This window comes from Hyperolius riggenbachi, chromosome 8 (genome assembly GCF_040937935.1).
Source record: "Hyperolius riggenbachi isolate aHypRig1 chromosome 8, aHypRig1.pri, whole genome shotgun sequence".
Lineage (NCBI taxonomy): Eukaryota > Metazoa > Chordata > Amphibia > Anura > Hyperoliidae > Hyperolius > Hyperolius riggenbachi.
Window position 1 is genome coordinate 84,702,224 of NC_090653.1, and position 13,827 is coordinate 84,716,050.

Here is a 13,827-nt window from a genome sequence, read left to right on the forward strand (position 1 = left end):
AATACAGCTGCGGTATTTTACCTCCACGAGTTTTTTCTCCACCTTAGTTTTATGAATAGAGGCCTTTGTGACTTTTGTGTAACCCCTTTTCTATGGATGCAGACAGTGGCACCCTCTGTGGCAGTTACGGGTCCAGCATCACCTAAAACACAGCTAAGAGATGTTTAAAGTAAGAAATATTCAACCAAAAAAAAAAAAAAAAATCCTATGCATTTAAGTATATGACTAATAGGTCAATGAGATATTACACTATATTATGCAGGTGATAAGATTGCTTCAATAGGTGAAAAGACTACAGCAGCCCTATGTCCTGGGAGCCCCTGGGTAAAACTGACTGAAATACCTGACACCTATTTATACCTTTGAAGTTGCAAGTCAAAGGTGCCAAATCATTGGTTAATCTGTACCTTAATTTACATACACAGTGCTACTCAATGGGCTTGATTCACAAAGCCATGCAAACTGTTTAGCACGGGTGTGCTAAACAGTTACCACATGAAGTGCCGTTCGCGGACTTTTGCACGGCTTTGTGAATCAAGCCCATTGTCTTTGTGACCCTCTAACTGGCCCCTTCAGGATATGTGAAGCTGCTGGGCTTTTAGCTGTTGCACAAGGGGTTCTCAGGAGAGAGGCAGCTAAGCAACCATTCAGAATGCACATGTACTTAAAATAGTGTGTATCTATATACTGTATATTTGAAGTGGAGTTGTCAGCCGTACTATCTCAGAAAAAAACAAAAGAAATATGTGTATATATAAGTAGATAAATACTTACATAACATATATGTATTGCACTGTCCACATTTTGATTTTAGTGATTTTTCTATAGTAAAAAAAAGATAATCCTTCCTAGGATTCTCCATTTTGTCTGTGTCTATCTTAAAGTCAATCCTGACATAATTTCCTCCCTTACTCCGTCTGTGTATCATTGCCCGCCCCCTCCCAGACTTCAGACACTCCCACCCGGGTCTGCAGTAGAAGGTGCATTGAGAAATATTGGACAATCAGAGAGGAACAGAGGTGTGGGCAGGGAAAACAGGAGGGAAAGAGGCTTCAGCCACTCAGGCTGCATCAGTTAAAGAGACTCTGAAGTCCGATTTTTTACCTGTTTTTGTTATATAATCCTCTTCAGCATGATTGCCCAAGCAGAATTGGCGCATCCCCGCGGCAGATGATAGATTTATTACAACAGAAATAGCCCTGCAGAGCTCCCGGGCTCGTAGGGCTTTACTTCCTAGAAGAGGCAGAGCATTAGGCTGTAGCTCTGCCTCCTCCGCAGTCAATCTCTGCTGATCGCCGCCTCTCCCCACCCCTCTCAGTCTTCTTTCACTGAGAGGGGCGGGGAGGAGGAGTAGATCCGCTGAGATTGATTGCGGAGAGGCAGAGCTACAGCCTAAAGCTTTGCCTCTCCAGGGCAGCTTAATTTGTGACTTGCAAAGTCGTGGAACTTTGCAGGTCGTGTTCTCTGTAATAAATCTGTCATCTGCCGCGGGGATGCAGCGATTTTACTTGGGCAATCATGCTGAAGAGGATTATATAACAAAAGCCAATAAAAATTAGACTTAAGAGTCTCTTTAAGTCTGAGGGGAAAGTAAAGAAGAAGAAAAGAAAACACAACATGCCCTGCAATTTCCTCTGTGAGCAAAATGTACCAAATAAGAGTCAGGGAACCTGGGGAATGATGTTTTATGGAGAAGAAAAATAAGAGTAATTTTTAACTTTTGGACTGCCTGGTTAGCATCCTTATTACTTGTTTACCAGATAAAAATAAAGAATTCATACTCTTTAACCACTTCAGCCTACAGCAGTGGTCCTCAAACTAAGACCTGCGAGCCGGATGCGGCCCCCCAAGGCTTTTTCACTGGCCCCCCAAAGACAAAAGGTTTAACTTATAGATGTGGCCCACTGGACCTGTAAATATTGGCGCCCCACATATAGAATTCCAGTGCTGGCACCACCCATCCACATACTGTAGAAGCCAGTGAGCAGTTATTCTCTGGCTTCCAATTCTGCATCAGGTGACACTGATGTCCAACTGGATGGCAGGATGTCACCTGGGTATGCTTCACTGTCTGGTGCACAAAGACGTTCTTCGGGGCGCCACATGACTGAATGGCTGCTGCTGGGAGTTCTCCTCCGGGCATGACTGGAAGGGAAATCAATACCTAGATTCAATGTAATGTTTTTCAACATCATTTTATGTATGTTCCCGGGCCCCCAACAGTCTGAAGTATGTTGACCCAGCCCTTGACCAAAAAAGTTTGGGGACCTCTGGTCTACAGTGTTCTTTACCTTATGCATCCAAGCAACTTAACTTTCACCTCCCATTCATTTGCCAATAACTTTATCACTACTTATCACAATGAAATGATCTACATCTTGTTTTTTCCGCCACTAATTAGGCTTTCTTTGGGTGGTACATTTTGCTAAGAATTATTTTATTCTAAATCCATTTTAACAGGAAGATTAAGAAAGAAAGGGGGAAAAAATCATTTCTCAGTTTTTGGCCATTATAGTTTGAAATTAATACATGCTACCATAATTAAAACCTATGTATGTTATTTTCCCATTTGTTCCAGTTATTACACCGTTTAAATTATGTCCCTATCACCATTTATGATGCCGATATTTTATTTGGAAATAAAGGTGCATTTTTTCAATTTGCATCCATCACTATTTACAAGCTTATAATTTAAAACATTACATTAATATACTCTCTTGACATGCATATTCAAAAAGTTCAGACCCTTAGGTGACTATTTATACTTTTTTTTTTTGTTATTTTTTTTTTTTTTGTATTTCTTTTAATTAAGAATTTTATTTGGGTAATTATTGGTGTGGGAGGTAAACAGCTAATTTTAAATGTAATTGAATGTACTTATTTAATAAAAAATTATGTGGGTGTAGTTTTACTATTTGGCCACAGTGAAAAAGTTCTGGAAGCAAACGATCTCGCTTCCAGGAAGCATTAGGAGGACGGGAAACTTTTTTTTTTCTGCACAAAGACCGCAGCCTCTGGTTTTTCTGTGGGGGACTTAGATCCATGGATGGGAATGACATTCCCATTCATTGATCTTGGGTCGCAACCACGCATTAGCAGCAACACAGCCTATCTGGACGGATTTATTCGTCCAGATCGGCTTAAGTTGTTAAAGAGGACCTAACCTCTTCCACAGAAGAGAGGTAAAACACAGAAAAAAACCACCCTGCCTGTATTTAGAGAGATGAGGCTGTTATCTGGAAGTAATGAGTCACTGTAATTTGATCTGCCAGCTCTGTCTGACCTGTGCTGCAGCAAACAGGCTATGAGTAAACACAGAAGGTTAACCCTGTATGTGCCTCCATAAATCCAGGAAGTAACTACACTGGTGTATCTCTGAGGAGCTCTGTAAGCAGTAACAAAGAATTGTTTTCCTGTAAAGTTTATTATGCTGTTGCTTATCTTTTAGGGCAGAGAGGAAGGCCTAGGTTTAGGTTCACTTTAATTTCAGTTAAAACGATCATGAAAATGATGTCTCTACCGCTCTCTCTTTTTTTTTTTTACTTTTACCTATATCACACTTTTTTAAAGCAACTACAAAAACATACCTAAAGCTTACATATGTTTATCTTACTTACTTTCTACCTCAGGATACTTTAAGAAGATCAGTAATGCATGGCGCAGGGTGGTGCTCACAGTATCAGATGCTCCCATAAACACGCTGTGCAACGCATAGAGGAGACTTTCCATAGTAAACTGTGTTCTGGGATCATTCTTCTCCTGTGGAGGCATAAGTGAGAGTTGAACCCAAGAGTGGTCACAATAACTGGAGCCAATCAATGCAGTCTGAGGGCCAGTGGGAAATTATAATAAATGGAGGGACAAATAAAAGTTGGTTCCATTGGGGCCACTACATTGTAATCCCATCATTGTAAAAAATATATTGATAAATTACTTTGTTGCAACAGTAAAGTACCAAGCAGTACCTTAACGTTCACTAGAGATGGTCTTAGATTGTAAGCCAATTTGGCAGGGCACTTCTTCCCATGTGCTCTTCTCCGCCACCATATGGACTCAGTGACTCGCCTGCTATATTTATCCCTTCATTGGCGCACCATTGTTTATGATTGCATCACTACTTTGTTTATCATTGGTTAATGCTGTAATGCCCCTGTGTAACATTGTTTAATATTGTAATGTCTACCCTATCTATTGTACAGCACTGCATAATTTGGTAGTAGTGTGAGAATCTGCTCAGCTGCCTAGCAGCTTTTTGACCACTGTTCAGGTCTGCATTCTGCAGGTCTCTTTAAGAGAGACCTTTTGTCAGTTCTGCAGCTTGCTGCTGAGGAATTTGCATATGTTTATCATGCAAATTGCCTAGCCACATCCATTGTGGGCTTGCTCTATAAGTACTATGTGTTTCCCACAATGCTGGGCTGATCATAAGGATTCCTTCCTGTGAAACACTCCTGGAGGAGTGTCAGCCATGCTCTTTGTTTGAAGATCAGCTTAGAATTATTCCTGGAACTTGCACTGGGCAGGTTTCCCTAGTGCAGTTAGGATTGCATATCTGTTTTGTTTGTCTGTTGCGATTGTCCTGTCCCAGCGGTGGTCGACAGGAAATCGTTCTGTGTGTCTGGGTGCTAACCAGAACAGCGGTTGTTACTGGTAGCCCCTTCTGATCTGTTTCCCTGGATCATACTAGCCTCTTTTGGCTAGTGCTGTGGATCCTTCTGTTCTACCTCCCTGGATCGTACTAGCATCCTGCGCTAGTGCTGTGGATCCTTCTGTTCTGCTACTCTGTACCTGGATCGAACTGGCATCCTGCGCTAGTGCTGTGGATCCTTCTGTTCTGTCTTCCTGGATCGCGCTAGCCACTTTCGCTAGTGCTGTGGATCCTTCTGTTCTGTCTGTCTGAATCGCACTTGCCCTAGCGTTAGTGGCAGTGGATTCCTCTGGTCTGGATCTTGGAGCTAACCTCGGCTGCGGTCGCTGCTGGTTACGCCTTCTGTTTGTCGTGTGCTTGGATCACACTGCTCTGACAGCAAGAGCAGTGGATCTTTCTGATACCTGGTTCGCACTGGCTCTGACGGTAAGAGCAGTGGTTCCTGTTTGATCGATTCTCGTTGTCTGTCTGTTTGCGTGCGCTTGCTGGTGCCTGCGGTAAGGCAACCGTGTAGCAAGCGTGTTTGTGTGGTGTCTGTCTTGTGTTGGTTAGTTAGGCGTGCTTGTCCCTGTTGTGCTTATCACGCGGGGACCGCGCACGAACGCGTGCACTGTTGCGAATGAGTGCGGTGTTCGCGTTCAGTTAGCGTTTGTTGTTTTCTTTATCTTCTCGTTGTATGAGTTGCTGTGCCTTTGCTATCCTCGTATTCTGTTCTGATCTGCCTTGTGTCGCTTCTGGCAATCGCCTTTCTTGCGGTTGCATTTCTGTTTCGTATCTGCTGTTGTGTGTGCGCTGTCGCGGGGTGGCGACTAGGTTGGCGCACACACATACAACCTGTCCCTTTGCTCGTTCTCATTCGCAATCGCTTCTCTTGCGATTGCGTTCTGCGCTTCGTACAATTCCTGTCTGGCATTTGTGGAAGTACAGAGGATTGGTTCCTCTGCACTCCTCAGCAGCATCTGCCGACAGGAATTTCCCTCTACGGGTGCGTAGCACCTTTTGCTGGGTTCCTGCAATTATACGCTTGTGGAGGATTTCCGCCGTATCAGCGCACTCGTTGTGCGCTGATCACGGAGAAAGTTCCACAATCGTTACAAGTAGTTTATAAAATAAGTTTATAATAATAATGGCCAGTGAGATGATGATAATTTTAAGCTGATGGAACTTTTATGAAAAATGTATACAGCGTGACATTGGACCAAGCTCCATAAATTTGTATAAAATAACATCTTTGTCCATCTGTGGTGGAAACCAATGTATATGCCCTAACCTTGGTTCTCCTCCTTCCTCTCAAATTGTTCTTATAAGACCTCCTTCAATGGCTCCTCCATAACCACCACCCCTCTCTAGGTTTGGGCCCCCCAAGACTCTGTTCTTCGCCTTTTGCTGTTCTCCCTTTACACCACCTCCATCGACAAACTCCCTGAGCTTCAACGTCCACATATACGCAGATGACACACAGATCTTCCTCCATACCAAGGACCTCTCCAACACCATGGAAAAGGTATCCTCCTGCCTCTCGACCATTTCATCCTGGATGTCAGCCAGCTATCTGAAGTTACAGTAAACCCCAAGATAATCCAAGAATGTGCTAGGCCCTTGATACCCAGTGAAGAGAGTGTGTCTGGAGAAGCAGAGAGTGATCGACAGTGTCAAAGGCAGAGGAAACATGGCAAGGTAATGAGCAGCGCTACTTAAAGACAGATATCGGTAAGTGCCTTGGGCAGCGTGGGTAGCGCTGTGCAGCCATTCCTGTGTCCATTTACTTATTCATTGGGTGAGTCTTGTGCTTGTTCTCTGCCATCTTTGTCACACTCTTGAATCCTTTTGGCATGCGGATTGCTACCATCTTCTTTCACTTGCTCCCTTACTCATTTCATCTTGGTACTTGCTGGGTCTTTACTTTTCTGAATTTTTTGCACCCATATTTCAGCAGTTTGTATTCCTTTCACTAGGTATTACCATTGGTGTCCTGCTTGGTTCTTTTACACTTCCCCTCCTCACTATGTCTTTTTGACAACCTAATTTGATTTTGTATTGATATTGATATATTGTATCTACATATTTATATGTCTTTCACCATAGTATTGTGGACCTTCCATGATATCTTATCATCCAGTATAGCACTAGAAGATTAGCACTTGCACTTTGTGTTGAGCAGGGAATTTGTATAGGGAATTTATATGTTTGTACATATCATCATATGTTTCTCCTGGGATATGGATTTGTGAAACAGATGTCTTTAGTTTATACTTCTTATACATAATTTCTGGACACTGTTACCATATTTATCACAAGGTACCCAGGAGAACTATTGACCTTTCTCATGATATATTGCACACTTGACTCAAATATGTATTTTTGTTATTCAGGGGCCTGTGTACCAGGTCTGGCTGCCTGTTTTTAATTGTTTTTATTTTTATGAGCTGGTTTTGAATAAAGATTTTTTCACTGATTCAGGTGTCTCTAGCCATATATTAGCCATTACTATTAAATAGGGGAATCTAGTTCTTTTCCTTTCAGTGGTAAGTGCCTACCTGCAAGAGAGTGCACGCCCCACTTGTGGGGTAAAATACGCCTAGCATACACATGGCAGAGGAAAGGTCGAGGAGTATTAGTACAGAAAAATTGCCTTTGGATTTTGTAATGAAGAGGTCATTTGTAACTTTGGTGAGGACTGTTTCAGAATAATGTGAACTTGAAGTAACTGTGAAGTCTCTACATTGTAAGTAATCTGACAAGACTGGTTTGTTTTGGAATTATGGATCCTTTATCAATCACCAATGAAAATATCTGTCAAAAGAGTGTAGAGGAGAGGCTGAGAATGGCCCCACCTGGAAGTGTAATGGGTGGCCCAGGGCCAGGTTCTATTAACAATGGCGGCCCCAAGCAAGATTAACCTGGCGGCCTACCAAGAGACCTCCTTGACCAAAAAGCGGCATTTGTTGCAGCCAGATTTCCCTCAGGGCCTGTGATCTAGCTTCCCCCAGATCACGCCCCAACTTAACTGTGTCCTTGGGGCCATGAAATGTCTTCAGCAGAGTAACGTCTTGCCTTTCCTGGCAGACGAGCTCCTATGTCAGTCCTTCATTGCTCCATAGCAGGGTCCCCGGGGACAGGTAAGTTGGAGGGACACCTTGTGGGGCCCCTACAGTCTGGGGCCCTGGGTTCAATTGCCCTCTTTGCCTCTATGTTAGTGCTGAGGTGGCCAAAACTGTTCCTTCTTGTGTTTATGCATAACATACTACCACAGGGACTTAAAGCTAATGGGAACCAGGTTTTTTTTTAAAAAGTCAGATACTCACCTAAGGAGAGAGAGGCTCTGGGTCCCATAGAGCACTCCCTCTCCTCTCCCGGTGCCCTCTGCTGTCCTGGCTCCCCCATAGCGGTATTCGACCGTTTCGGTCAAATACTGCTGTCTCCCGGCCGAAGTAAGGCTTCGGAAATGCTTCGGGAGCCCGAGTGCTTCGGAAGACGGGCCGCTCTACACTGTGCACGTGCGCGTGCCCTCTATGACGCACTCGCGTGTGCGCCACTTGTCTTCGGGTGGACTCGGCTCCCGAAGACTTCCGAAGTCCCCTCGGCGGGGAATACAAACGGAGGAGCCAGCGCAGCACCGGGGGCATCGGGAGAGGAGAGGGAAGGCTCATTAGGACCGAGCCTTCCCTCTCCTTAGGTGAGTATCTGCCTTTTTTTTTTTTAAACCGGGTTACATTAGCTTTAATGGTTAACAATTGTAATGACAGTGCTAACGAACAATTTTAAAGAACCAAGGAATGCAAATTACCAGGCACAGCTTAGAAAATGTTCCTGAAATATTGGGTAAACAAGTTTTTTTTCATAATCTACCTGTATTTCAGTTATTTTCTTATATTTTTGTTTAAATTCTTCTAAATGTTAAATATTTTAGTTGATATGACAATAATAATTTTCCAGCAGTATGTATAACTTTGGTATAATTTTATAGTGAGGATAAATGAGTGACACGTGCCCCAGGTCACTTCTGGGGTGCCCCAGATGTGGTGCCTTAATGACAGGGGCATGCTGGGAGTTGTGGTGCATCAATCGGGGTTATGCTGGGTGCTGTGGTGCCTCTATGTGGGCATACTAGGTGCTGTGGTGTCATGCTGGGCACTGTGATGCCTTTATGGGGGCATGCAGGGAGCTTTGGTTCTTCTATGGTGGAATGCTCACCTTCCACTAAAAGGTCAGGGAATGCTAGAAAGCCAGTACTGCAAGCACACAAGCCAGGTAACTATGCTAGTTATGTTTGCGTGACACTGCCTATGATATGCTGCATTTTTATTTATTTATTTTTTTATTAATAGAGGAGGGCTTCATCCAACATTTTGCTGGGCAGACCTACTTAGACTGCTGTTAAGTTCATGTAAATTTGGCTCCACTTATGACCACACCCACATTCTGGTCCATGGCCACACCCATTTTCCAGCTGAAGTGCTCAAACCTGCCCAGGATTTATGAGGATCCTAGCAACGCCCCAGGTGTGGGCCCAATGTCAGAGTTGCTGACCACAACAACAACAACATTGATGTCCCTTGTCTCACCTGACATGCATTTTATAAATTAATGAACCCAAAAGCAAATATAAGATTTTGTTTGCAGTGGAATTATAGCCGTTTTGCATGCTAACCCAATTTCTTAAAGAGGAGCTGTTAGGTATAAGGTCTCAGAGAAAAAAAACACATATACCAGGAGCTAAATATTGGCTGTACTTACATTACATATGCATTTCACTGTCCACGTTTGGATTTCACAGAATTTTTATATAGTATTTGCAGAGAATGATGCTCCTGACAGCTCATGGCAGGTTCCATGTTTGTCTGTCTCCTATGAAGCCAATTGTGTCGTCATGTCCTCCCTGCTTCCTGATGATTCCACTCACAAAAAAAGATTGTAATGGACAACACTACTGTGCAGTGAATATTAATTAGCCATGTGGCTAGGAACAATAGCGGACTCATGCAGTATACTCTGCCCTGTGATTTTTCAGTGCTGTGAGCTGGGCTGCATTACAAGCTGATGTAATATGAGCCTGTAACTTCTCACTAGCAGCCGAGGGGAGGACCCAAGGTGGGGAGAAGTAGCCCCAGAATGCATTGCAGTATGTTATGCGGCCTCTCGTCCTTTTAAGAGCTTGGGAATAACAGCCTTGCTGTTCAGCACACATCAAAAGTAAGAGAGATTTTTAACTTCAGTATTGCCTTTTTGGCTTCCTTCTAAACTGTTTAACACAGGAGAATAGAGGTTTAAATTAGCTTTTGCAGCCTGATAGTTACTCTTTAACCAGCCTGGCGGTATGGACGAGCTCAGCTCGTCCATCACCGCCGGAGGCTGCCGCTCAGGCCCTGCTGGGCCGATTTGCTTCAAATAAAGAGCAGCACACGCAGCCGGCACTTTGCCAGCCGCGTGTGCTGCCCGATCGCCGCCGCTCTGCGGCGATCCGCCGCGAGCAGCGGCGAAAGAGGGTCCCCCCAGCCGCCTGAGCCCAGCGTAGCCGGAACAAAAAGTTCCGGCCAGCGCTAAGGGCTGGATCGGAGGCGGCTGACGTCAGGACGTCGGCTGACGTCGATGACGTCACTCCGCTCGTCGCTATGGCGACGATCTAAGCAAAACAAGGAAGGCCGCTCATTGCGGCCTTCCTTGTTTATTCTGGGCGCCGGAGGCGATCGGAAGAACGCCTCCGGAGCGCCCTCTAGTGGGCTTTCATGCAGCCAACTTTCAGTTGGCTGCATGAAATAGTTTTTTTTTTATTAAAAAAAAACCCTCCCGCAGCCACCCTGGCGATTTAATCAGAACGCCAGGGTGGTTAAATCATACCTTCTCAATTCTGATCAGGAAGCAATCAACAAAATGTCTTGGTTTCTCTGGGTCTAACGTTTCTTGGCAAGACTTCACTATCTCAGCCATAAGTACAAGAAGTTCTTCTGAGACCGCTGCTGCTTTATGATGCGGTCCAGGTATGTACCTCATTGGTGGAAAAATGCTATAGATCTAAAATCATAAAACACAAAAGAACCAATCAAGAATGTATATATTACTCAATCTTATTCAAGCTGAATATCAGTAAATAGTAGGGCCGCAGTAGGTTTACACAACGGAGGCTATGTCCATGTAACATGTGAGTATAGGTGTCAGTGATTTCTGTGGTAGATACCCAGGGTCACCTGAATAGAAGCAGAGAGACCGGGAGCCCAATGGTGCAGTACCATTAGGTAATAGGGTGAGTATAATCAATGTGATTTATACTCACAAAGGTGGGCTGCAGGTCACTGCAACCACTGTTTAACCTCCCTGGCGGTAACCCTGACCTGAGCTTGGGGTAGGAAAAATGAGCTGCGAGTGGTAAGCCTGAGCTCAGGTTGGGGTAGCTCATTCACTGCTTTTAATGCAGTTTTGGAGTCCCGCATGCAATCGGCACTGCACTGCGGGACTCCAGCCTCTCTCCCCGGGTGCATAGCGCTATTTCGGGCCGCCGGGATTCCCATATCCCTGCTCTTCTTCCGGGGACCCGGCAGCCAATCAGTGCGGCGGAGCAGCGGTGCGGTGTGATGTCATGAGGCGGGACAAAATTTTAAAGTGGACCTGAAGAGCCCTTGCCCTGTTTGTATATATATTGCTCAAACAGTGCCACCTATAGACCAGCAAGGCAAAAGCAACCCACAAATCAAGTACAGGAGATATATATATATATATATATATATATATATATATATATACACACATGTATATATATTAGCATTTCTAACTCCTCGTCATTTGTCTCTAATCACAAGTTGTAATTCCATCTCTTTCCTGTGTTACCTGACTGTCATGGCAGAGATGGCAGATAAGCTCATTTGAAAGCACAGGATGACAATATAGCCAATTGCCGTTACCGACCCCTTCCTGGATTTTGACTATTCTCTGCCTGCCGCCTGCACCGACGTCTGCCTGGATTTTGACTGCTCTCTGTCTGCCTTATTTGTATGGTTTCACAATTTTTTACGTTTACTCATAAATGTAATTAAATCAACAAATTTGTGTTCTAGTATTTTATTTATATGCAGAATGTCTACCAGGCTTTTTTTCTGGCATATTTTGAGTTATGACTTAAAGTGAACCTAAAGCCGGGGGAAAAGGGCCGCAATAGCAGCATAGGGGGCGATATACAGGCTGGGAACTCAAACAATCACTCGCGTTCCCATGCCTGTCGGCCGGTGACGGCCAAACCGGAAGTGCTCGCCGGCGGGTCCTGGAGCGTCAGAGCGGGGCTGCGAGGGCACCGATCGGCTGCAGGGGGCTGAGGGAAGCCCCAGGTGAGTTAATCTCATTTTTTTCCTCCGGCTTTAGGTTCACTTTAAGAAATGTAGACCTAAAACTCTTGAAAAAAATGTATTGCTCCAGACAGAAATGCACCGCCAGGGAGTTTAAGGGGACACTTAAGCCTTGATTAAAAAATCATTGGTACTTACCTACCAGCCCCCTGCATCCATTCCGTGCCCTCGGAGCCACTTACGGATTCTCTGGTCCCCCACCGCCAGCTAGTTTTGTTTTCGCCAACAGGCTCACTGCGCCTGCGCAGGTCTGGCTATGCATCTCCTTCTTCGTGCAGGTGCAGGACGCTATTACGGACAGGAACGCAAAGAAGACTATGTGTGGCCAGTAGTGTTGGGCGAACATCTAGATGTTCGGGTTCGGGCCGAACAGGCCGAACATGGCCGCGATGTTCGGGTGTTCGACCCGAACTCCGAACATAATGGAAGTCAATGGGGACCCGAACTTTTGTGCTTTGTAAAGCCTCCTTACATGCTACATACCCCAAATTTACAGGGTATGTGCACCTTGGGAGTGGGTACAAGAGGAAAAAAAATTTTAGCAAAAAGAGCTTATAGTTTTTGAGAAAATTGATTGTAAAGTTTCAAAGGAAAAATTGTCTTTTAAATGCTGAAAATGTCATGTTTCTTTGCACAGGTAACATGGTTTTTACCGCCAGGCAGTCATAAATGTAATAAAGAGAAGAGGTTCAATAAACAGGGACCGGTAACGCTAACCCAGCAGCAGCAGCAGCACACGTGGTGGAACAGGAGGAGGCGCAGGAGGAGAAGGCCACGCTTTTTGAGACACAACAACCCAGGCCTTGCATGAGGACAAGAAGCGTGCGGATAGCATGCTTTTTACCGCCATGCAGTCATAAATGTAATAAAGATAAGAGGTTCAATAAACAGGGACCGGTAACGCTAACCCAGCAGCAGCAGCAGCACACGTGATGGAACAGGAGGAGGCGCAGGAGGAGAAGGCCACGCTTTCAGGTGCAACTCAGGCCTTGCATGAGGACAAAAAAATGTGTGCGCAAAGCAATGCAATGAGTAGTTTTCAGGACACAATGGGCTATTCGGAGGAGCTATTCCCACCCCCACAATCTTCTACCTGTGAAAGGTCAATGGAACAGCCACAAATGTTGTGCCCGGATTCACAACCTTTTTCTGTGGAAAATGCACCTCGCACTGAAATGCAAGGCGAGGCCGAGGATGAACATGACATCAACAACTCAACATGACGCAAAATGGGGGCGGAACAGAAAGCTGCTTTCAATGTTTTGAAGGCCTTAATTGCCTCCGGTGGCCAGTTAGATGCATCATTCATCACACCCAAATCCCAGAGCAATGTGTGCAGGAATTTGAATCGCAGGAGGTGTACCGAGATCATCTGGACAAGTGACCAAGTGACCAAGTGACAAGTGACCAAGTGATAAGTGACAAAGTGAAAAGTGACAAAGTGACCAGTGACAAAGTGACAAAGTGACAAAATGACAAAGTGACAAGTGACAAGTGACAAAATGACAAAGTGACAAAGTGACAAAGTGACAAAGTGACAAAGTGACAAAGTGACCAGTGACAAAGTGACAACTGAGAGGTTGTTCTGGGGAGATCCACTGCACTCAGTCGCATATGAGGAGAGGTCTCGTCGGGACTGCTGATCCTCCTCAGCTTGCTCAAAGCCTTGAGGGTTCCTGAAGATCCTCTGCTTGGAGTTCGCCGGGGTTCAGCTTGGTGTCGGGGTCGGCGGCGTCCTCCTCACTCCAACGTGGCAGATCTGTTGAAGGAAAAAAAAAAAAACATTGTTAAAAGTCCAGTACCGCTTCTGAAGGACTCACCAAGAGATGCTAGCGCACCATCGCT

The 13,827-nt window shown here is 44.9% G+C and overlaps 1 protein-coding gene across 5 annotated transcripts in view; it reads right to left on the minus strand.

Annotated features, from left to right (window-relative positions):
• LOC137528229 (cytochrome P450 2F2-like) overlaps positions 1-13,827 on the minus strand; it is a 93,012-nt gene that overhangs the window by 21,433 nt on the left and 57,752 nt on the right. For 4 of the 5 annotated variants that reach the window (XM_068249516.1, XM_068249514.1, XM_068249513.1 and 1 more), the window contains 2 exons: positions 10,487-10,660; positions 3,618-3,759 (listed from right to left, as the gene is read on the minus strand). In XM_068249516.1, coding sequence (XP_068105617.1) covers positions 3,618-3,759; positions 10,487-10,660 — 316 coding nt within the window. The remainder of the gene's footprint in view (positions 1-3,617; positions 3,760-10,486; positions 10,661-13,827) is intronic. The other variant, XM_068249515.1, reaches the window with a different exon arrangement.